This window comes from Ixodes scapularis, unplaced genomic scaffold (assembly GCF_016920785.2).
Source record: "Ixodes scapularis isolate PalLabHiFi unplaced genomic scaffold, ASM1692078v2 PGA_scaffold9__187_contigs__length_104089568, whole genome shotgun sequence".
Lineage (NCBI taxonomy): Eukaryota > Metazoa > Arthropoda > Arachnida > Ixodida > Ixodidae > Ixodes > Ixodes scapularis.
Window position 1 is genome coordinate 60,871,828 of NW_024609884.1, and position 24,664 is coordinate 60,896,491.

Below are 24,664 nucleotides of genomic sequence, written 5' to 3' on the forward strand. Positions count from 1 at the left end.
CTTCTCAAAAACCGCGCAACTTCGAGGGGTTTTTAAGTTTCGGTTTGCAATCGGAGCGCTTCTCGGTGCCGACGGTACTGCGCCTCGTGGAGAAATAGTGCAACCAACATCTGCTTCGCTGTCCTCGCGCAACGCAGCAGAGGGCAGGTTGCACTATTCCTCCATGGGGTGCGGTGCCACTGGTGCCGAGAGGCACTAGGATTGCAAACCGAAACTTAAAACTTGTCAAAGTTGTGCTGTTTTTCAGAAAGCTGTAAAATGCAGCACATGCCTTTTATCGTTCTGCAATTTGTTGATTTCGTGTTTTCGGTAATGCTCAGCAAGGTTCTATAGAAACCATGCCCTTAAACTCAATATCTAAAAATTTAATTACGCAAAAATAATTAACAACTCAATGATCCCAAACTTTAATAATTTTTCTAAATGCCCCTGGCCTAAGACCAAAGCGGCATAAGCTTTTTTTTCGTGCGATGGATAGTTTTTGCAGTATTGAATTTGTCATGGTAATAAAACCCGAGACTCAGGAACACAGAAGGGGACGAACAATTGAGACGTTGTGTTGTGTTCGTCCCCTTCTGTGTTCCTGAGTCTCGGGTTTTATTACCATGAATCATCACCAGCTCGCTTGTTTTTTAAGTATTATTTCATTGAATTTGTCCACCTTTCGTGAAACACCCTGTATATTTATTAGTATATAAAGACACATAAAAGTTGTTCATTTGGCACGGAGGCCTGGTTCCTTGCCTCCCCTTGATTTGAGTGCGTGGGAGCTCTGCACCGTCGCCTCTGTCTCTCGCGTGATTCTCTGTGAACGATGCTGACACTGTAAATGCTATAAACACTTGGAACAACGAACAATAAGGACTACATTGCCTCAACTTTGTAGGTAGTCTTCTGTTTATTTAGATTTATTAGTTGGAGCTCAAACTTTTTTTTTTTTTTTTTTTGTGTTCTGGAGTTTTTTGCAAACACTGACGGTTTTAATTGTTCATAGCTCTTTTAAGCTGCAGTTTTCAATCTTATTTACTAACGATCCTGTTCCGTAACACTTTTTCTCCAGTACGTCCCGCATTGGCTTTGTTTCCTAATGCCTTGAATGATCATTATTGCCACATGCCCCCGTTGGAAATAAACCACAAAGGAAAGTGCATCAAACTTTTGAAAAGGTGCATTTGTTAGAATTAACTCGAGCCTGGCCAATGGATGGTGCTTGAGACCTTGCTGGATGAATTATTTAAATCGCAAGACTCTGTCTCACTCCTTATAATGTGGCTTTTTTAAAAATTTATTATTAGGATTAACAATTTTCAGGAAATGATGTAATAGACCCTTTGCAAAACATACAGCTGCACGACGGCGGGGAATTTCGGGAACCCTCTGTACAGAGCAAGCGCGCTTTCTTGTTGCGCCTCCGCGACTGCGCGCGCGTCCTGGCAGCTACCGGCAGCGTTAAGGCATCACGACAGGTGAACTTATTTCAATACGTTAATCATCGTAACTTACCTTAGCATATTGAAGTGTCACCGAATCCATTTAGTTTGCACCGCAACCGTGGCAGGTTTCGATCAGGTTCGACAAAGCGTTGGTGCAGCAGACGACAGAGCCGGTACAAAGGAGAGGAATGAGAAAGGGTCAGCTGCCGTTGGTTCGTCGCTCACCCGACTCGGCTGCTCGAAAGTCATTGCCGTGGTAACCTTTGCCTGCTCGCGTATGCCGCATGGTCACGTGGTAGTGGGAGGAGGGGCGTACCGAGGACTCCCATTATTCGTTACGCGGCGCGTGCAGGCTTTTGGGATTTTTGCAGAGGGTCTATTGGGATTTGATTTTATTGTTTGTTTATTACATAGTGCAGACCAGCAGAGGGTCCAGTCCAAGCAGGAAGGCCAAAGAAAAGAAGACAGCAAAGTTCTTACTAGATTACAGAAGACGTCCACAATTAAGAACACATCCTCGAAAAGTGGCAGAAGCACATACAAATGTGCATCGTCGTTGCATAAAGTGGTGTGAAGTTTAACTGAAGCAAATGTTGAAAATGGTCTTCTTGGCCGATGCCTGGAGTGAAAAGATGGGCACAAGAAGCCTCAATACCTTTCAGTGTGGCTATAGCCAGATGGTGCAGCCTGGTGATAGCATGAAGGCATGTTTGTTTTTAAGGGTGTGTGTGGGTGCTTCCCTCGAGAAGGTGGTGGTTGTGCGACACTGTGGTGGTTGCTCACCAGATTGTGGGCTTTAATTGCTTCTCGCTGCGATGACTTGCAACCCGGGACTGACTAGTGCCTGTACGCTGTTTTTTTTTCTCTCTTTTTCAGGAGATGAAGGTGAACTGGGCCACGTCACCAGGAAACACCCCAAAGCTCGACACTAGCAGTGAGTAATGTGGCCTATGGGCCCCAAGTTTGAGCGGGCTGGGTTTGCTCGGGCATGGAATGTTGGTGTCCATCGGTAGGGCCTCGTAAGTCTGGCTGTGTTGCCCTCTCTTCAGAGCTGCGCTCTTCAGAACTGCCAGGGTTTTTTTTTTTTGTGTGGTGTGTTTAGTCCGATTTTCTTTTATAAACCCTCAATGGCCTTTGCCATCTCTAACTTGAGGACAGGCTTGCCACTGGCACCTCCTTTTTGTGGAAGATTTGTTTTTCTGTCTCAGCTTTGCAAAGTTTCCTAAATTTTTGTTTTGGTTAGTGAAAGGTTTTGGCTGTTTTAGGTAGTGGCAAACTGGTCGGTCAAATTATTTAATGAGTCCCAAATGATTGTTTGAATCCCCTGTTGGAAGGTAGGATGGGAGGGATATCTGGAATAAAAAGTTGGCTGAATCATGCAATTGACGCTTAATAAGCTCGGATGGGGGATAGGATAATTTCGTTGCGTGTGCTCACACCAGCGGCTGCTGACTCATGGAAAGATAGTGCGCCACTTATTATAGACACTGAAATGTTTGGTTGAGCATCCCTCTAGGAGGCACTGACAGCCTAAAATGTTTTTGTTTCATTGTTTCAAGCAACTGGAAATGATCCTTAGACATCACTGTCAGAATTTGATAATTGGAAACTGCGTTATTGCTACATAAAAAAAAAGTGAACATTTGAATTTGAAGTTTCTGCACAAGTTGATGACATGAACAGTTAACTGGTACTTCCCTACTGTTCCTTGCTACCCTAAAATGGAAGCTTTGTAACGCGATCATGTGCACTCCTCTGTGTCCTCCACCCCAATCATAAAAATGCAATTTTGCTTGCAGAAACAGTACGAAGAGGCTTGAAATATGAGCAAAATGAATCAGGAGCGACTCATCAACATTTTGCCAAGGAAGCTCATAATAAACAAAAAATAGCGAAAAACAAAAATCCTAGCTTTCATTGTGATCCTGGCTCAGTTGCTGGTGGGGAAGGCTAAGGTGCCACTTGGCAGTGTGCAAAGTTTCAAATTCAAATCCTCTTGGGGACGTCTTTTTTTTTTTTTTTTGCATTCTTGTGTTTCCTGAGTGCTTCAGTGAACAGTTTCTAAAGCATTTTTAATTTTCCCATTGCTGCTGCACGATTTTTCGTTAAGAATCAGTATTTTTTTATTTATTTTTTTCTAAAATAAGAGGCACATTTTTACCCTTAGCAGGCTGATACAGATCGTCAGTACTCTTCCTCATGGTATAGTCGACATATGAAGCAGTGTTTGGGGTTGGAGATGTTTTTTTTTTTTTGTTTTTTTATAGAATGTAAACACATTTTAGTACTTTTATTTATTTATTTCAGAAACTGCCAAACCTTACGGGTTATTGGAAGAGGGGGTTACAACATTGTATATGTGTGTACAAAACACAAGAAGTTGTACATAAAAAAAAATAAACATAATTGCATTGTTGGGTTTTTCGGCGTTTATCGACAAGAAAGCAACAGCAGCGATAGGAAAATAAAAATAAAAAAAATGCTTGCACTTAAAGGGAAGATGGGGCACTTCTACATTTGAGAAAAAACGCTTGAATTGCGTTCATTTGGCCTTTAGAATAACAGATATCAAAATTATATTTCAATGCGACGCGCCGGAGAGCCACAAGAGCAATTTCAAAATAGGGCTGAAGCCCCGCCCCCCTAGCCTTGGGCAGCCAAAAGAGCCGTCGATGACGTCACGGACAGCGACAGTCTTTTGCGTTTTTCTCGCGTTTAACAATACTTACGCAGCAAATGGTTTGGGTATTCGGTTTCACGGGGTAAAAATACACTAGAATTCACTTCTAACTCATTTTTTCCAAGAAGCTCCGTAGCTTCCCTTTAAACGCTAAGGAGATGCAAAGAATAAATAAAAAGCTTCTGGAGGGGAATTGATGATTAAATTATGTGCTGGTGCATTAAAATAAAAATGCAAAAGAAAGAAAAGAAAGAAAAAAAAATGTCCCCAAGAGGATTTGAACACCCAGAACTTTGCATTTTCAGGGTGGCATCCTGGCCCTCTCGGCTACCAACCGAAGCTAGGAACACAGGCTGGTTGAGGGGGTATGGTGTATAAACCTGATTAGCAAATGTAGGCTGAGGACGTTTTTGTTTTTTGTTCATTTTCATTTATTACGATCTTCCCTGGCAAAAGCTTTAGGCGTATATCCTCAAGTATGCAAATACAATTCATTTCGCTCATATTTACAGCCCCTTCGTCCTGTTTCTGCAAGTGAACTTTCATTTTTCTTTTAGTAGCAAGGATGCATTTTGCGCACATTGTTTGGTGGTCGTGTTGGGACGTGGCCCGACTGATTGGAGATGCAAAGTGGTTCTCTAAAACTTCCTAATAAAAAAAAACAAAAAAAAAACAAGAGTTTTAGGGTGTCAGTGCCCCTTTGAGAGGCTTTCATAGTATACTTGTGGTAGCATTCTTTCTCGAAGAAATCGAGGCGTGTTTCATTGAGTGGTAAATTTTTTACATCAAGTGTGCCACTTGGTTCCCAAATTTGTTTCCAGAAATTCTAATACATTTTTAAATTTTGGCCTGTGCTGATTGGAAAGTTTTAATATTCTTTTTGGCATAATTGTTTCCAAGTTGCACATTGATTTTGGGGTTGTTGGGCTTACCTATTGGGTCCAGTGAAAGTTTGTGTCACCTTTTAGTAATTTCTGAAAACAATGGCCCATTTTTCCTTTTGAATTAGTTTGTTTATCCAAGTAGGCTCTGTTGCATTCTTTTTCCAGCGGTTGTTAATGGCTGATCAGGTGATCGATGCTCCTTCGTATGGTTGAAAGGATTGCAACGAATTCAGTTAATATTTTATTGCACCTAAGGAACGAAAATAATTTGCAGTTACGGTTGTCATGCGTGGGTCAAGATGGAAGTTGGTAGCCAAGATATTGGTGGTTTGCGTTGGGTGTGGCCCAATCTCGATGCTGTAGATCCATTCCTTTAGCTGTTTGAGGTTGATTGATCCGGCAGTCAAAATGGTTCATCGCCAGCTGACTGCGCCGAATCACTACCATGGATTCCATTTGTGGTGATACAACCTAGAGGACAATGCCTTGCACGACGTCGTCGTTAGTGAATCCCAGACCTGCCCGAAGAAGCCGACATGATGAAGCTCGACGAGGGATGCCGCAAAGCAGCAGACACGTCCGTCTTGGCGTTGCCTCGTGCTAGCGTCACACTCGTGGCGAGATACTTAGAGACACTCTGGCGGTGACGCTGTACAGATCCACTAGTGACGACGTTTAAAGGCGCGGGGTGCGGGGGTGCACTGGCCTTGTCTTCTAAGTGGCACTGCTTGTGGACCACGACGGCACCAAGCTGCTTGATAGGACATCACTTCTGCGCTGGCCTGACCTCGCTTGTTAACAGATGCACAGATACCATCTTTCGACGAAGCGAGCAAACGGGTGCTTGCCTTGCCGGATGGGCAGCTGTTTTGACTTTTGCATTCACTGTGGCAGGGTCGGCAGACAACTGGTGATCCAAATGGTGGACTCGAAGTAAGAGCTAGCAGTCGAATTTCTTGTATATATATATATATGGTGCAAAGACCGGAAGTTACTGATTGACGCTACACCCCCTGGATGATTGCTCGGTCGTTCTTCACCCACCCTAGCGAGCCGAGAGAGTCGCTAACATTGTAAAGAGTTTTGGTAATCGTGGGAGCTGTGGATGGCTGTGTGTTTACGAGGGATTGTGGGGAGTGCGGCCTCTTTGTGGTCTAATTGAGCTTGTGCTTTTTGCAGAACACTATCACATTTTTGTTGGAGACCTGAGTCCTGAAATCGAGACAACTCAACTGCGGGACGCCTTTGCACCTTTTGGCGAGATCTCGTGAGTGTCCTTCCTGGTCTTGGCATAGGAGTGGGGCAGCCTCCCGGGCCACACCTACTGCGTTATGGCCTCAATGTCTAAAATGTGTCGGCTATGAACGACGTTGCTGTTCAAAAGCACCAAAGGAAAGCTAAAACACCGATTTAAAAAGAAATTTATTTAGGAGCGCCATTTTATAGTTTTTTGTCGCCTGAATTTGCATATTGCGCTGAAATTAAACAGGCGGAAATGCAATAGTTTTTATTTCAGAAAAATATCCAGCAATTGCCACAGTTGTCGGCATCTCCAGGACAGCTTGGGGGCGAACAAGAGTACTCTGACCCCATTGATGAGATCAGCTAGTTCTCTCCAGCAGACAGGAGCAGGTGCAGCTATGACAAATTCTGAATTGGTGATAACTTCGCTTCTACTCATAAAATTGAACGAAAACTTAACCCACATGGTTTTGAGCTGCATATATTTAGAACTTTTAGCAGTTTTCCCGAATTCAGAAACTTCTTCAGCTTCCCTTTCACATCTCTCAACTCTCGGAGAGGCAGTGTTGTGTTCGAGTTGCTGTAGAACCAATTATAGTACATTACCGACAACAGATTGTATCCCTGACAGTGGTATGTTGCTGTGCTGTGTCGCAGCGACTTACTCTTGTTGCTGCATCAAGGTCGACCATTCTTTCGGTGTTCCATTGTTCTCCTTACATTTTCTGATTACGACGCATATCACGCACAGAGCAGTCAAAACAAATGAAGGTTTCCGATTGGCGTGTGGCCCAAAAAACGAAAAGTTCCCGTGTACGGAGTATACACCTAGAGAGAAAAAGAAGTCAGATCTGGGGTTATAACCAGCAAAGCAAGGTAGCAATTGAAAACGGTAAGAAAAAAAAAAACGAAGTCGTTTACAAATTTCTGTAATGCGAAATTAGAGCGCAGCCCTTGAGGAGGGGGAGGAAGGGAGGTTATGCCCCTCCTCTGTACACTCACTTCCTCCCCTCCTCTCTCAATTCAGTTTTCCCGCTGAATTTAGCGGGGAAAATGACGTCACATGGACTTGGTGTCTCGTCACCTATGAACAAATTTAGTTTCTCCGCTAGATTTAGCGGGAAAATTGACGTCGTATAGCGGAGAAACTGAAATTTTTCTGCTAATTAATTTAGCAGAAAAATTCTAAAACTAAATTTAGCAGAGAATCGAATTGGTGTTGAGTTCGCATGATGTCAATTGTCCCGCAAAATTTGGCGCGGCTACGCCGACGCTGCTCAACCCAGAAATGGATGCTTAAAAGCTGTGCTCTAAAAATAACCACATTAATTAAAGGGGCCAAATTGGTGTTTTTAATTAATTTATAGAAAATGCAGGCAAATTTCACCAGGTCACGTGTGGGTCATCCCGTGCCAAACATCCCAGAGGGTGATACCAACAGTCACTGACGTCTTTGAAAAACAAAAACTAAATCACTAGATTCTAAACAGACTTCCAAAAAATATTTATAGAATTTGGTTTTACACATGTCTGCTTTCTGAAATTTTTTGCAGTGAAGGTTAAAAATCATTAGGTATGACGAAAACCGATTATGCCTGTGTTCAACTTCAAAAATGTTTTTCTCTCGAAAAACAAAATTTACTCTGATCAAATTTGCTTAGTTTCAAGGTAAAAAGCTAATGTAACTGATATGCCATCCTGCATCTTCAGCAAGTTTTTGGTAACTTTGAGAGTTCTTTTTTTTTTTTTTTGGAAAGTCGGTTTCCTTTATTATTTTCTAATAATTTTAAGCATAAAATATAGCAACAGTCAAGCCCGGAAATTTTTTTTTAAATGCTTTCAAGGTCAAGTAATTTCTGTTTTAAATGCTCAGCATGTCTTGTTTTGTGCTTGTTTACTCCAGAAAAACCAACACAAACTTACATGATATGAACTCTGGCATTGCACGAAAAAAGAATCTCGGCAGAGTATCTTAAAATAATTGAGGTATCCTCTTTAATCGCTCATATATTTGCAGAAAGTTTTAAGCTTGTACCTGTTCGGCTTTTCTGCGAAAATTTCAGAGCGTGCTCACATGATTAAGAATTCTTATTCTAGAAAAATAGTTTGGAAAAAGTCCATATAGAATTTAGCAAACAGCTGCAATTTTTGGGGGAAGAAATTTGGGACGGTTGGTATCACCGTCCAGTATGTTTGGCATAGAATGATCTATGTAGGCAATTATAGGCAAATGCCTATTCTTCTGGGCCTTAGACATCGCATACATGCAGGTGACAGCCTGAGGAAAAGGCTGAACGAAAAGGAGAAGAAAACAACGAAAAACCTACAGGAAAAATACTGTAATCTGTAACCACAAAGTTGATCATATATACCAGGTGTGGCCAAGCTGCGGCTCTTCGCATGTAAAAGTGCGGCTCCTGGCTCTTTCCCTTACCCCCCTCCACACACTTCCCCACCTCCCTCCCAGTCACACGAGCACTTCCCCGAAAAGAGAAATTAAATGAGCTTTAAATCGAAAGACAGGTTGAGGTTTGGTAGTATTGTGTTACTGCTATCTTACGTAGAGTTGAACGCTTTTGACTCGGATAGATTGAAAGTAGTTCTAAATTCGTTTATTGCTGTGGAAAAGATTTCCCCCCTCCCTCCGCGGCTCTACAAAGCTTCGTGGTTTTGTTGGCGGCTCTTAGGCAGGGTCAACCTGGCCACCCCTGTTGTAAAACTGCCAGATTTTGTGCCTTGGAAAATATTGTGCTGAGGCCTTCAAAGTCCTTGAAAACCCTAAAAGTTCTGTCTTTAATCCTCATACAAATCCTGTACATCATTCAAATCAAACTGGTACGTTTTTTGTTGTTTTTTTTCCCCGTTTTTTTTGGGGGGGAATTGTGATGATCCAGTGTCACTCTCACTTTGCATCTTTGCGTGCCAGTAATGCATAGTCACAAAAATTGTCTTGAGTTGGATCCACATTCTCTCGTTGGGGCCGTCACTTTGTCCACTCGATACAAGGGGACACAAATTCAGCCTGGTTTCAGCTATCGGAATAATGTGCTATTGGTAATGCAGAGGCGTATTGCATAGGTTTTATTTTGTGTATAAACTACTTCTGGTATTGGGGTTACCGACATCAAATGATGCTTTAGCTGCTAGACAGTCTTTTTGTCACGCAAACTTTATAAATCTGAAAACTAGATGACCTATCGTGGGCTAGAAGGACAATCGTAATCCTCAGTTTGTTCCGCAGTCGTCTTGGGGACGCGTCGCAGGCCGCGTAGGCGTGCTTCTCCCGTAAGGTCCCTTGCACAGTGCTCGCGGGTTTTGTGATAGGGGTGTCTGGAGCTTCTAAAGGGTGCCGTGGGGCGAGTGAATGGCTCCACCCTTGGGCTCGTAGGGTTGACCGGATGGTAGAGTGGAAAAACGGGACTTTGTGCACTGGGCTGTGTTCGGGGTCCCCGTGTGGGTGGCTTTAGGGGTGGTGTGCAGCGAGGGGCCCCCTCTGGTTGCAGGGACTGCCGGGTGGTGCGGGACCCCCAGACGCTCAAGTCCAAGGGCTACGGCTTCGTCTCGTTTGTCAAGAAAGCGGTGGGTTTGCGGGACGCGGGGCCTCGTGGGCGGCTGACTCCCCGCTTTGTCTCCCCAGGACGCCGAGAATGCCATTGGCACGATGAACGGCCAGTGGCTGGGCAGCCGAGCCATCCGCACCAACTGGGCGACGCGCAAGCCCCCCGCCAACCGCACACAAGCGGAGGGTGAGTGGAGCACCCCGGGGACAACCCCGTGCCCAGTTCTGATTGTTCGGCTGGCTTGCAGTGGACATCTCGACAAGCACCAAGCCCCTCACCTTCGACGAAGTCTACAACCAGTCGAGTCCGAGCAACTGCACCGTCTACTGCGGCGGCATCACCCAGGGGCTCTCGGGTGGGTGGCCTCACACGGGGCTCTCCCGCTGGCGCTCCAGGGGTGGACCCACATGCAGCCTATTCTTGGCGAGCATAATGACATTGAGAGGTGTCCCCAACAACGCGGACCTTAAGGAAGCACGTTTCTACTACCGCTGGATGTTGGGAATATGCCAAGGGCGTGCACCTTCCGGATCGGGCTTCTCGCGTACTTTGGCCGCATGCTCTTTGTCAATCAGGGCAGCCACTCGACCACCGACGAGCCTGTTGCCTGGGTACTAGCCGCCCATGTCGGCCATAAAGGAAAGCAAACATAATTTGAGTGGCGCAGGGTGAGACTGAAGAAGGCTCTTAAAATTTATTTCTGGCGCAGTGGGTCGAAAGCGTGTACCTAGATACTTGTCTCAAGATGCACATAGATGCAGGCTCTGTTGCCTCGAAGGAATTTTTCACTACTATCTGTGTACATGGGGTTTCAGCTAACTTCTGCCAAGACCTAAAAAAAAAAAGCTGATGCACGCAACGTGTGTCGAGTTGACATAGTATTGTTCAGCCCTATTATGCAAGCCAAAAGATTTATTGCTATGCGCCAAACTGGTTGATTAATGCGGATTAATAAGCTATCCTTTTAAATATTAACTTGCGCGCAAACCTCTCAAGCTGTAGATCGTGTTGAGAAGCATCCCACATATTGCTTCCATCAAGGTAGCCTTTGTGTGTCTAATTTCGTGGAACTTTTAAGTGGCGGTGCACGAATTTTCACACTTTTTACAAATACCACTCAGAACGAATCCCCGATTTCTATAACCTATGAAACATGCGTTAGTTTTTCTCTCTACGCAATGGTATTTGCAAAAAAATTGAAGAACGAGCAGCGTTAGCACCCTCAACTCGCAGCCAGAACAAGCGGCCACATGATCTGGAGCCGAACAGTGCTTGGGAACCATTGAACTTTGGGAATAGAGACTGGCATTGTCTTTTTATACCAAAAAAAAACAAAAAAACATGATTACGACACATCTTGCATTCTCATGAAAATATTCAGCTTTTAAATTTTAACAGAAAGTTTTAATTTGTAGTGCCATAATTAAGACATTAAGGGGATGCTTGTTAAACGCTTTGCCATATAAGTAGGTAGTGGTTTCAATTTCATCTGTTCCACTATTCTGGTCTTGCTTTGTTTTCTTCAGTGGTCTGCAGTCATTGCACTTCCCCGGCCTCTCTGTTAGCTGCGCTTGATCGGCTCAGTCTGCATATGTTTTATGGCGCATGGTGCATGTGGACGTACCTGAGGTGGTGTGCGATTCCCAGAAGGTGCAACTTAAAATGGTTGTGTCTTACCTTCTGGGAAAACTTTCTATATCTCCTCTGTGGGAGAGTCGGTGATAAAAAAAAAGCCACATTAGTTGTGTGAAAAACTGGCAACATGTAGACGACAGCGGATAGCTCCGTGAGCCACTAGATACCATGCGTGCAAGATGTATAAGTTGGTAATAAGCATTTGCAGCATTAGAGAAATCGTGCTATTATAAAACTATTAGGTGCAACACTACTAACAGGGAAGTTTTCTATTGTCTGGTTTCATCGGCTGGCCAAGTCGTGGAGAGGGGGGGGGGGGGGGGGGGGGCGTGGGGGGCTGAAAGAAGGGAGAGCGATAATTCTCCAACGTTGTTCTTTTATCCCATGACGAGTAAACGCGTGTTGATCTATCGGTTCATTAGTTTGCCTTATTCGTGGCATGGACTTCTGGATACATCTCGAGTACTTCCACATGTTTTTGTTTTCAAGGGGGTTCGGTGTATGCTTGAAGTGAAAGAGTGTGAATGTGACTTTGTCGCTGTCCAAGGAGTGATCCTTTAATCTGAATATTAGGGACAGACCAGGGCATTCCTGGGACTAGAAGTTAGATTAGTCGTGTTTCAAATTATTCAGATAGTGCTCACTGCACAATGGGCTGCAAGTCCTCCTTGAGCAACGTGGGCACAAGTGCAGTTTCTAGGCTTGTTGCGAATAAGACAGATAAAGTTGCCACCAAGTTACTGCACGACGCTTTCCAAACAAGGGTCCCGTCGTTTCTCAAGGCTGCGACGAATGTGGTCTCGTTTTCAGTGACTGCCAAAGAATGTGTTGTTCAGAGGTAGCACTAACACTGCATGTGCTCCTGCGACACCTCCAGTCACAGAACTCCGGTGGCTGACTGGTCTGGAAGCAGAGTGGACCCACCATTCCTTTGTGCAAGTCAGCTCGCTCAGCTTTGCAGAGGTTGGACACTCCTTGGTTCGACTTTTGTTTGTGAGATAACAAAGAGCTAGTGTTATTTGTCAGGACTCTCCTCCGCTCGTCCCGTGGCAATACTGCTTGAAAGGGGGCTTCTCTGTCGGCAGGGAATACCTTGTGGAACACCTCGAGCAAGTGTCTGTCGGCACCGTGACTACCGTAAGATTCTGGCAGGCGCCCCACTCCCGCACGAAAGCCCACTCCGGTGTTCAGCACGATTTTCTAATTATGCAAAAATTACTTGGGATAGGCCACTGCTAGGAACCCCACTGCCCAGGTGACCTGGTTAGGAATGGGGTAAGCCAAGATAGTAGACGAGTGAAGCGTGGGGTCAGGAAATGGCGGTAATTTTTTATTGTGCCTGCGAGAACAAGTTTGAAAGCCACCAGGATCTGGTAGAAAAAATTACCGCCCGAACTTAGGCTGGACCTAGAACAAGTGAGGTATTGGAAGTCTGCTGTGCAGCCAATCAGGATACAAACTACTTGACAAAATAAATATGGGTCACATTGCTTTTCTTTATCGGAAATTCTTGCAGCTAATTTCGGACAAACTAAGTAGCGTTCTAATGGGACTAGCCCAGCTGATGAAAGGAATCGTGTTAGTGCTGCATGCCAATAAGGCAGTTTTTGTCGAATTTTCTTAGTACACAATCAATCCACGAAGGGCTTTTTGTACTGCAACACAGTGTTGGCGAACGTCCACTTTTTTCATTTGGCTTTACTGGCCGGATTCCTGTGAAATGAGGTATGTTGGCTAGCGTTGTTCAACTTTGTTTGCATAAAGCAAAGGCAAAACTTCGCTCTGTCAGTGCCACCTAGATTCATTGCTCTGCTGCACTTCTGCATTGTTTTTGTTCTTTTCGCCGAGGAGTATATTTTCTGCTGATATCCAGGAGATATTAAGCATAGTTGAGCTGTCGGGCAACAAGTTTGCCTCGCATGTGAATATTGAGGCAGCAGAACCGAGACGAAAATTTGGACGCTCGCACACATCGCGTTTGAGCATCAACACCCCGCTACTCTCACATGCCCATAATCATTGCCAGTGCAAAAAAATGCCTTTTCTAAAACAAGAGTCTGCAGACGGGCAGTCAATGCAGTGATACTGAAGAAAGCCCATAGACGAGAGAGACACAGAAACAACAGAATATTATGGAAATTCAGAATAACATACATAATTTTAATGCACAATAGCGCCAAATTTAGTGCTTGAGTTGACATATGTTACACGAGAGATTTAGAATAGCGTGTCTCCGTCGTGACGCAAAACCCAAGCATGTCGCGCGGGCAACTCCACCAAGATACTATAACAAGTTTTAGTTCACCCACAAAATGAAGCAACTTCAAACAAAAATTCTTTTTCTAGAGCAACTCTTCAGATTTGTATAAATATGAGAATGCAATGCGAGCGGTCGACTGGTTGTGCCTGCTCCCGTCGCCTCGGCAGGAGAGGTTTCGTATTCGCAACTCCAACGCTCTGTAGCTGGCGGGATGGTAATTCCTTGATGGCGGAAGAGACTGGGTTATATTCTCCAGGACTTTCCATGCGTTTTGTCACTGTCAGTATGCTAAAATTCATTTGACTACAAATACAAGGTGGTCAGGGCAGGAGCATATCGCAGGTGAGGGGGGTGTTGACGTGCATTAAAAAAATTATGTTTTTTTTAAAGTTGCGAAGCAGAACACAGCAATTCCTATTTTAACACACTTTTTTTTTTTTTTTTGTCATTAAAACTGCATGATGCACGTACACGCCGAACAGAACCATACGGTAACTGCAGCACCAGGCCCGACAGTCATTGCTACTGTCTTTGCCGCGTGGCCCGCTCCTCTGGTCCTTCGTTCCTCCACGAGAGGGCGAGCGGTGGGCTGGAGTTGCGAATACTGACCTTCGCCGAGAAGCGTTCGCACGTTGCAAGCAGCAAAGTGCGGGTGATTGTTGCCAACCCTGCTAGGTCTTCCAAACCGTTTGTGACGTGCAACTCCCATAGGAGTGCAACGTCGTCTTGTGTTGAAAATAGCAGTCACGGGTGCTGCCGACGTTGCATTTACGACGACCACCAAAGCAGTCACGGCCGTAGTCCAAGTAGCCTCCATTTTCTAACTGTGCTCATCTTGGCTTTAGCCAACTATCGTGCATCACAAATCCTCCATGGAGGAATGCAAAGACTTGTTGCATATGCGAGTGATTTTCCGAAAAATGGTGCCTGCGAAGTGCCAATTGCGGTTAGCAGTCGGCACGTTCGCAGGGGCAACTATGCAATTCTTTGGGTATGCAAAGCTTTTGTGTAGGCTATTCTAAAACTGATGATAGACGGCGCACAATTAGACAGAACAGACGAGGTAAGAAGAGAACGGAAGAGACGCGCTTCTCTTCCGTTCCCTTTTTACTTTGTCTGTTCTGTCTATTTGTGCACAGTCTATCATCATGCTTAATGCATACCAACTAGCCCAGCTTACTACAGTTTATGTTCTAAAACTCCCTGTTGACTCATTCGCAGCTGCACGTGTTGGTGCATTTTGACACCCGTGCTTGGCAACGCAACCACCTTGCGCCGCTTTGCTTTCCTTTTTTTCGCGAGCAATGCAAACCCCTTAGCAGCGTTTTTTATGCCGTCTGATCATGGCAGAGGTATGTGCCAGAGGATGCAGGTACCTCATTCGAGTGTTCTTGACTTGCGACGGATTGTGACACTGAAGTGGCGTGCAGAGCTGCACGAGTGAGCTAACAGAAAGTGCACAGTAACATATTGTCTGTTATTGCCATTTAGTATTAGGCTCTTACGAGTGTCTTTGAGTATATATGTCTACAGATTAGAGGAAGATTGGAATAATGTAATGGAAAAATTTCCTAGCTTTCCAGAGGACACTGCGTTTCTTTTAAGTACACCTCTTCGAGCCCACGACGCAGTCGGCGTGAGCACATCGCTGCTTTTGTCTTTCTTTAGGTTTGCACCACATATAGGCACGTGGCAGCGGTGCTGGGGTTTTAACAGTCTCCAACTTGCTGATTGCCTTGACTGCCGACTGAACTCGAAGCAGTCCACAGTCTCGAGTTCAGTGTCTCAGTTCCAAAATAAGAACTGGATAAAACTGGTAGTTATGTATTTGGAATGTATGGCACGTGGGGTGTATTGACACTGTGGGTATCCCGCCCCATAGAACACTACCCATAGCTTTTCTAGTTCTAAAGTCCACGAAGAATTGAGACGATAAAATTTGATGTCACGGTCAAACAGATGTAGAGTTCAGTTCTTTGTGCTAAGAGGCCAGTTGCAAGGTCGCAGACTGCCCGCTTTCTTGCAGCTCGTGCAGTTGCAGATGCCAAGTAGGAACGAACCCCAACACATGGCAGCCCTGCTCTAGTCACTGGCAGGTTGAGAACTGCGTCTCTTGTGAACGCCCGACCTGTGCTTGGTTCTTGCCTTCTGCCGTGCTTTGGCTGTGCGTTTGCGCTCAAAGCTCGTGAAACGCCAAAGCGTTGTTGAAGGTCGGAAGCGCGCGTTGGAGGCGAGGAAACTGAACAACCTTCTTGCCACTCTGCTCCTGTCGGTCACCAGGGATGTACAGTGCAATCCACTTGTAACGATAATGAGAAAAACCAAAAATGCAATCGTTATAACCGATTATTGTTGTATCTGAACTAGAAACTGATATTTTCTAGTCTATAAACTGATTGTTATAAGTGGATTGCACTGTACCGCAAAAACCTTGCCGGGTGCAGATGGACTGTGTCTGCAGGTGGGCAGGTCAACATGCAATCCTGCAACACGCTGCTTCCCAAACTGCAGAGGGTTGCGAGGTGGTCGGCGGGGGGGGGGGGGAAGGGGGGGGGGGGGGGGGGTTGCGGGTTGCGAAGCGGCTAAGGAACGTGGAAGAAATGTGAACCTGGCCTCTCTACGGTGGCATCGATGAAAATGAAGTACAGGTCGCAGCACACCATTAAGCTGGGACATTGGCTTGCAGTGTCCAAACTCTGTCCTCGTTTTGAGAAACTGCTTTAACAAACAAGCTCACTTAGACATTAGGAACAGTCATTCCTGCTGGCATGCATCTTTTTCTTGCGATGGGTTTTAGCCCAGCTGATCCACTCTCAACTGTTGAATCAAATTTCGACGTCCATTTTGCGTATTACTTTTCTTAGACTGCAATCTAAAAGCTTGTGGCACCACAAAAAAGCTGGGGGGGGGGGGGGGGGGGTTGCGAATATTATAGTTTTCAATGAATTTCAACATCCGTAACCCATTTTGTATTGGCTCATATCACGGGACCCTAAAAACACACTCGGAGTACATTGCAGGGGGACCAGGGGCGGTGCGGAAGCCTCAAAGGTGACACGAAGGCTTGAGTGCTGCATGTGACCACTGAGAGATGTCATTAGTAATAAATCATGTCTATTCTCTCTTCTCCGTTCACCACTAAGCTCGGAGGGTGGTGGAAGCTGCATGCTTGCCAGACCAATGAGACGCCTTCCTATCATCACCTGACCCTACTCTCTGCCCCCAAGTTTTCACAGAAAGTGTGATCAGATGTTACCGGAGCAGCAGTTGACTGTTCCAACGCACCTGTAGCTTCCAGCGCTTTGTCCACCCAGTGGTGAACAAAGCTTTGGAATGTCCTTTGTCCCATAGTCTGAATGCTCAGTGTGCATTAGAGGGGCCTCTGACAAAATGATATTGAGACTGGGTGGAGTTGCACCTTTTCTGCCTCTCACTTGTTTGCCGCTTGCCAGGACTTGCGGGGTGAACCGTATCGAGGCATACTTTCGCTCTTTTGTGTCCCCGGTGCCATTGTGTTGTACAGGTGCAAGTAGACTGGGTTGAAATGAATCTCGAGTATCACTGGGCTTCCCCTGGCATTATTGGGATCAGCAAACAGTGCAGAGTTTGTGCCCAGAGGTGCAACAGCACTCGGTATGAACTTTGATTGTTGCTGTTTTCTTGAGCTTTCACGTTTTGTCCTTGCAGAGGAGCTAATGCAGAAAACATTCAACACCTACGGTGCCATTCAGGAGATCAGAGTTTTCAAGGATAAAGGCTATGCGTTTGTTAGGTAAGTCTTGTCCTTGCCTACCTTGGTGGAACTACCTGGGAGGCTGTTGCTTCGCTGACGCAATTGTCGGCCGGTTAGCGTGGCATCTGAAGAAGTGTGCGAAGCGAGGTTGCTTGCATCGGGAGGTGTGCCTGTCCCTAGGCACTGCAAGGAAAGTAGGGTTGTAAATTGAGCCAGCTGGTAAGAGTTAAAACACAATGAAATACAGCCTCAGTAAACACGGACGAAGAACAAAAAACACACGACAGGACAACGGCTGTTGTCCTGTTATGTTCGTTTCTTGTTCTTCGTCTATGTTCACTGAGGCTGTATTTCATGAGGTTTACCTGCAAAGAAACGCCGTTCGAAGAGCTCGCAATCTGGCTGAAGCCTGTTGCATCAAAGGTGCTTACAAAGAGTTCACTGGCGCATTAGAGATCCCCAGGTGGTTTTAATCGATACTCAGTTCTTTCCATTAAATTTTACTTTCCCCAAAGTTTTAATTAGGATATGCAATGAACTACAGGCAGGCGCTGTTCTGATCATCGGGAGCAAGGCTACATGCTGCAAAAGCACAGAATCAACGGATGTATTCCACGGATGCGCTGCACTGAATTGCACTTATGTGAAGGGTTTCCGTTGAGCTACTTTGGAAGAACACCGACGTTTCCAGCTTGTCTGAGTGTACCGTATTTATTTGAATATAAGGCAAGGTTTTTTTCTAAAATCTGTAATCTCAAAGTCATACCCCGCCTTATATTCGAAGCTCAGTATAGCAATATGACATTTTTTTTCTCTTTCTTGGGGCCTTTAACTGCCCCCTTGCCTTATAATCGTGACCGCCTTATATTCCAATAAATATGGTATGTCCCTTTGAAGTGGCAATTTAATTGAAGATCAGCGACTGCCCCGTTGTTGACGCGTCGACACATTGCCGTGGTTTTCCTGCCGTGGTTTCGGGTGGCGCAACCGCGCAGCATCGGTTATGTCCGACGTAGTGCAGTTGCGGAGGAATTTTCTTTTTCTTCCCCCCACCTGTGCATGTTTGTACGGAGGAGTCACTTTCCTTTTGTTTGTGCTTCATTTGCTTTGTTTCATCATTATTAGAGTAGTAGTGTTCGTTTTGTTGGTCTGTACCTTGATTCTGGTGGTGCATGACATAAATTGCATGAGCAAGGTGGAAGATTTGCTGAAAATTTGGGGTTTATCAGAGTTTATTTTCATTAGATTCCTAAATCTCCAAATAAGAAGTTTAATTTAACTGTTCCCAATTTCTCAAATTAAAAAAAAAAAAAAATATCGACACAATCGTTTATTAGAACTCACTTGTATTGAATGAGCAGTCAATACCTTGAAATGACTACACTCACAGTTGCTGGGAAACATGAAAGCTTCAGCAGCCCCTCTTCTCCATTGAAATGTATGGGTTCATAGCTTTCACTGTTATAAAAACACTACCCCCCCTCCTTCTGAGAAGCACAAATAGTATGGTCCAAACTGGAAACCTAAACAATGGCTTTGATCATGACCCATAGGTACCAGGACCCATTGTCTTGAACGAACCTTGGCGAGCTAAACGGTAAATCCCCATTTGTCAGTAGTCCAAGATTTTAGTGGAAACACCCCGTGCTCTTATAAAATTTATTTGTAAAATACAACTTTATTTGGCCGTCGCGACCTCTAAAGGCCCGTTCACACACGTGCAACCGAGTACGATTGACAGAGACAAGACCGTTTTTTAAGCCTCTGGCGACAGCATAGGACCGGATGCGCTACTGCGGAGCAGGCCCTAAGCTGTCGCAAGAGGCTTAAAAACCGGTCTAATCTCTGTCGGTCCTACTCGGTTGCAAGCAGAGGTCGGCATTTTAGGTCGCCCTCCCTCACCCTCATAGCCACACTCACTTAAACCCCTCACTCACCCTCACAGCTACACTCACCTTCAGCCCTCACTCACCCTCATCCTCACAGTCCTACTCACCTTCAGCCCTTCAGTCACCCTCACTGAACCTCACGCCCCTCGCGCACTCACAGCCCTCACGCACTCATGACCCTCACCGCCCTCACGACCCTCACCGCCCTCACGCCCCTCACGCACTCATGGCCCTCACGCACTCATGGTCCTCGTGCACTCATGGTCCTCACTCACCCATGGCCCTCACTCACCCATGGCCCTCACGCACTCACAGCCCTCACGGCCCTCACGCACTCATGGCCCTCACGCCACTCACCGCCCTCATGGCCCTCACGGCCCTCACACCTCTCACGCACTCACCGCCCTCACGGTCCTCATACCCCTCACGCCCCTCACGCACTCATGGCCCTCACGCCACTCAGGCCAGCTTCGGATGGAGCAATTTCGCCCAGAAACTTGACGTCGCACCACCAGCAACACGGGCCGCCCGCGTTCACACGCAACAACCAATTGCTGCAATTTGCCATCCTCATCATGAAATTTTTGTTTTCTTGCACTATTTAGACACACAATTACGCGCTATAAACGTGTTTTTATGCATTTATATCTCGTTGAGAATACTAACGCACCTTCCTGAAACAGTTTATTTCGAAAAACGATCAATTTCATACCAGAACCAAGTCTTTTGTTGTCATCATCACCGGGACGAGGTATCACATGAAAATATTGCGTCCCTGATTAAATGCAGTCGCCTCAAACGTCTTCGAATTGCTCCGAGTTGCTCGCTTATTTCGAGCCGGACTCAATCTCAGCAATTCGTGTCGATCTAGGAAAAGCTAGAGAACACCCCACCATAAACACCAAAATTGCTGAGAAAGTTGCTCCATCTGAATGGGGCCTCACGCACTCACCGCCCTCAGGCCCCCCTCACGCCCTTCACACACTCACGCCACTCACCGCCCTCACGCACTCATGGCCCTCATGCGCTCACCGCCCTCACACCCCTCACGCACTCATGGCCCTCACGCCACTCACCGCCCTCACACCCCTCACGCACTCATGGCCCTCACGCACCCACCGCCCTCACGGCCCTCACACACTCACCGTCCTCACAGCCCTCACAGCCCTCACGGCCCTCACTCACCCTCATACTCATGAATTTTCCTGGTTCAGAAACTCACTCAGCCAAACCTCACCTGTGAAGATGAGGGTGAGTGAGGGCCCTCATGAGTGAGGTTTGCCAAGGTATGGTTGCAAGTGTGTGAACGGGCCTTAAATTCTGTGTTTTTGAAGTAAATCTGAATTGACGGAAATTTTACCGGTGAGGGTTTATTGGGACACGTAACCCTAGCAGGGTTGGGCAGTATCGCAATAGTATTTCAGAAATATTTTTAGTATTTATATTTCTGTATCCCGATACAATTTTTCAGTCAGTATCTGTATTTCAGTATCAGGAAACATTCTTGCTGTATTCCTTGTATTGCAATAGAATCCTGAGCCAAGGGATCTCGTTAAATGTTCGAGAAATCAGTGACCCCCAAGCGAAAGGGGTAGAAATCAGACCTTGAGACATAGTTATCATGCAGACCAAGGTTTGTTTCGAATATTATGGGCCATGGCCCCTGGCATTTGTGACTCCCTTCCCTGTTTCCAAAGATCCAACATATGTCTTTTGGGGTGCTTCGGTTGGGCAACTATATTTTGTAGAATCAAAACATTGAAAACACTGTGGGCACGAGCTTCATAACTGTACGCTGCACTCCCAGCCCCATTTACTAGGGTGAGCGTAAAGTTTATCTCTTCGAATCATCAGATAAAAGAACATTTAATATAAAGGAAACGTCTTGAAGTGACTGCAGAAAAGGTACCGACATGGGGCTAGAGGATGCTGAGCGTTCGGGGATATTTGGTTAGATATAAAACGAATTTGGGGGTTTGTGTGATATTGCTTCGAAGGCGTGCAATATATCTTAAAGAGAACTGCACTGCATTCTGGACGAAAGGTATTTCTAACCTACTGAAGACTCGCTTAGTTCCCACAGCTTTTTGTTAAATGGAAAATGGCAATTCTGTGCGAAAACAGTCACGGGCTCGAGAACGTCAGTTTAATTTCAATTTTTTTCTCACGGTTAGTATGAGTTTTTGTTTTCACTGGATGACTTTTTTTTTTAGCCTTAGTGTCCTGTGGAACGCTTAATCTCATTTGCTAAGATATTTGCCCAAATCGGCAGCGGCTGATTGACGAGATATTTAAAAATTCTCAACAAATGTAGTTAAATGAGGCAGAAAAGTCGTATAGGTGAAATAGGTAGCAAAACATTGTTTAATTTCTCTTTTACAAATAGTAACTTTTTCAGTAATACCACTGTTCACATAACACAAAGCTCTTTAAAGAGGTAGTGTAACAATTTTAATGTCGAAAAAATTGGCAGTTTGTATTTTTTATGTTGTTTATCCAAGCACAAGGGACCAAAAGTGGGTCACCTTGCCCCCAAAAACTGCTGTTCCGCCGTGTAATCGCGAAAAGAAGCAAAAAACACTTAGTATTTACCGATCAAGCCGCGTGTGGTGGTTACGGGAACTACGCTAGCATCTCTAGGGGATACGCGGAAGTGAACAAAACCTCTCCCCCTCTGCTGCTACACTCGCCGTCAGCCCTATGGCGAACCGTCTCTTGTGTCGATCGCTCGCCGTGACCTTCGCCGATGCTAATCCTTTTGACGTCGACAATCACAAAGGAAGCGTCTGGAGTCTCCAGAGAGAAAACCCAACAGGAAACCACGTTATCCCCCAGAGTATGTCACTCCAAAGGTGACGTGGAGAGTTGAGGCACTTTGACCTTCAATTTGTTTTGTTTTTTAAAATAAAAACTAACGCTTGCAAGAAAATACGGTTTTCTGTTCTTCGTTCCATAGTTGACGCAGATTAATTTCCGTAGTTAATTGGCCAAAGTTAGAAAGTCGTTGCACTGCCCCTTTAAGAGAAAACATAAACCTAAATTTCAATTTTTTTTTAAAAATTCATTTTTCAATTTTGAGGTTTTCTGTTTTAGAAACTAATTGTACACCCTTACACTAAATTTGCTAACCATACGCCTAGTTCCTTTGATCTAAAATATTTTCAACACATTATGAGGCAGTAACAAAGTAAAGGAGTTCAATGTTTGAATGCATTTTTCTCAGTTCCACTTTTTGCTGCAAATTTCATATGAAGGAATCTTTTGTTCGAAGGTGAAAGTATTCTGATACCACAGTCAACATGTTTCTGAACTGAAATTTACTGGGGGGGGGGGGGGGGGAATCGGGCTATCTACTTTTATTTTGTTATAGGATGAAGTCCTCAGTGATAAAAAAAACTAAGTTTTCAAAGGTTGACATAGGACAGATATGCATCTCATATTTTAAGGCAACAACTCTTCCTGAAATAGTTAATTTGAGTTATTAAAACTAGATAGCCCGAAGTCCCATACTCCCCACTTTATATTCAAGCAGTCAAAATGGTGCTTAATAGCTTCATTTGCATATCATAGATTTCTTAAGGAAGAGAGGCACATCAACTTATGCAGGTATGTAAATTTGTCTTAGAGAGCTGAGAGTTTGCACAGTACACATACGTCTGAAGTTCAATCTCCCCTGCAAATTTCATTCCGATCACTTGAGTAGTTTGGAAGTTCAACCTCTAGCCAGTGTCCCACTTTAAAGACAAATGTATGCGAGTGTTACTTCCCCGGCAAAATGTATTCCTATGTTCGTATTTCCAAATGCTTTTCTATTTTTTATGTGTATTTCTGATACATGTCCCTATACTTTTGTGCGGATGTATTTTAATATCAATATTTTTTGTGTATTCTAAGTGTATCCGAGTATTTGTATTTCCAAATACATTTTAGAGTATCTGCCCAACCCTGCTTATAAGCTACAGAGACGAAAAGCCAGAGGTACCGTGAGGCATCTGTACCAACATCTTCAATAAGTGAGGCCATGTGTGGTTGAATCTCTCCAATAATTTAAGTTCTCTTTCAATGACATACTGCCGGAGTGTATTGCACATTTTGAGCTCATTGGAGTCAGTCCTAAGAAGTCCAAGCGGCTGAGCACAAATCTAAAAATAAAATAAAAAAAATAAACATGGCAATCTAAGTGTTTCTTTTTTCTTTTTTGTTGCAATTTTGGTGTTGATATTGCTAATACTGCCATCACACTCCACTTAGCCAAACTTCTGACATTTATGAGAAATAGTGCATTACAACTTCATTCCTACATTTTGAAACAGACCACAAAATAAGTAGGTGTTTAGTAAACAGAACAGGTGCTCTCTACTGGCACATGCAGTGGTTCTCAACCATTGATGTTTTGCGAACCCCTTGTGGATTTGCGGAGATGATGGAGGGCCCCGTTCTTCGTGAGGGGAAGGGAAAGTTGTAAGTTAATTACTATGATAGTGATTTAACAACTGGATATAACTAAGGGCTCGTGTGAAGTGTACTTGCCTTATTGACATATCACGAGAAAACTCGCCCGGAAATTGGAATGTTTCCTCTCAATCTGAGAAAATACAACTTTTAATTTTAAGACAAACCCCGAGGCTGGGCAAAAGATGAAAGACAGCACAACTCAGAGTCTGAAATACAGCTCAATTGCCGGGCTTGACTGATGAGGCTTGGCTTTGCAAATCCCTAGAACGCCTTTGCGGACCCCTAGAATGCCTTTGCGAACCCAAAGGGTCTGGGTAACCCCATCTGAAAACCTCTGGGCTAATGAATGCTACTGGTGGGGCTAATCAATGCAACAGGTAAAAATGGTTGTGCCCTTTATTTCGCATGTATGTCAGTGGTCTTGGATCTCCCAAACCTGAGCAAAATCGAGTTTTTTTTTTTTTTTTTTTTTTTTTTATTATGAGAAGTTTTTTTAGTGATAGCCACAACCCCCTTTTTGCTGCCGGGGCAGCAGTTTGAGGAGTGCGCGGATCTTCGTCGAGATTCTTTCCGAGTAATCCAGAGGGAGCTTGAATTTTGTGGCTATAAGGAGTATTCACTGGCGGCCATAGCTGTGTGTGCAACTGCTGAGCACGTGCTGACGGCGAGCTTCCTCGGTTCTTTTGCAACCTGCATTCCTCACCATCAAGATTTGCCGGTCTTAGCAGCCCATTAATGTTAGCTCGTTCGGAGCATGCACTCCAAAAAGCACCCCCAAATACGGCATCTAGTGAATACCCCCTATATTCGCTTGCTTCCTTTACGATCTACATCTGCGGTTTGCAGAATGACAAACATGTTCTTAAGCTGTAGCTTCCCTTCCGTGACTCCAA

The 24,664-nt window shown here is 44.9% G+C and overlaps 1 protein-coding gene across 4 annotated transcripts in view; it reads left to right on the top strand.

Annotated features, from left to right (window-relative positions):
• The window catches only part of LOC8027571 (nucleolysin TIAR), a 98,435-nt gene that overhangs the window by 71,022 nt on the left and 2,749 nt on the right, over positions 1–24,664 (top strand). For all 4 annotated transcript variants that reach the window (XM_029983288.4, XM_040503827.2, XM_029983189.4 and 1 more), the window contains exons 5-10: positions 2,310–2,367; positions 6,177–6,264; positions 9,743–9,818; positions 9,877–9,985; positions 10,047–10,154; positions 17,382–17,466. In XM_029983288.4, coding sequence (XP_029839148.1) covers positions 2,310–2,367; positions 6,177–6,264; positions 9,743–9,818; positions 9,877–9,985; positions 10,047–10,154; positions 17,382–17,466 — 524 coding nt within the window. The remainder of the gene's footprint in view (positions 1–2,309; positions 2,368–6,176; positions 6,265–9,742; positions 9,819–9,876; positions 9,986–10,046; positions 10,155–17,381; positions 17,467–24,664) is intronic.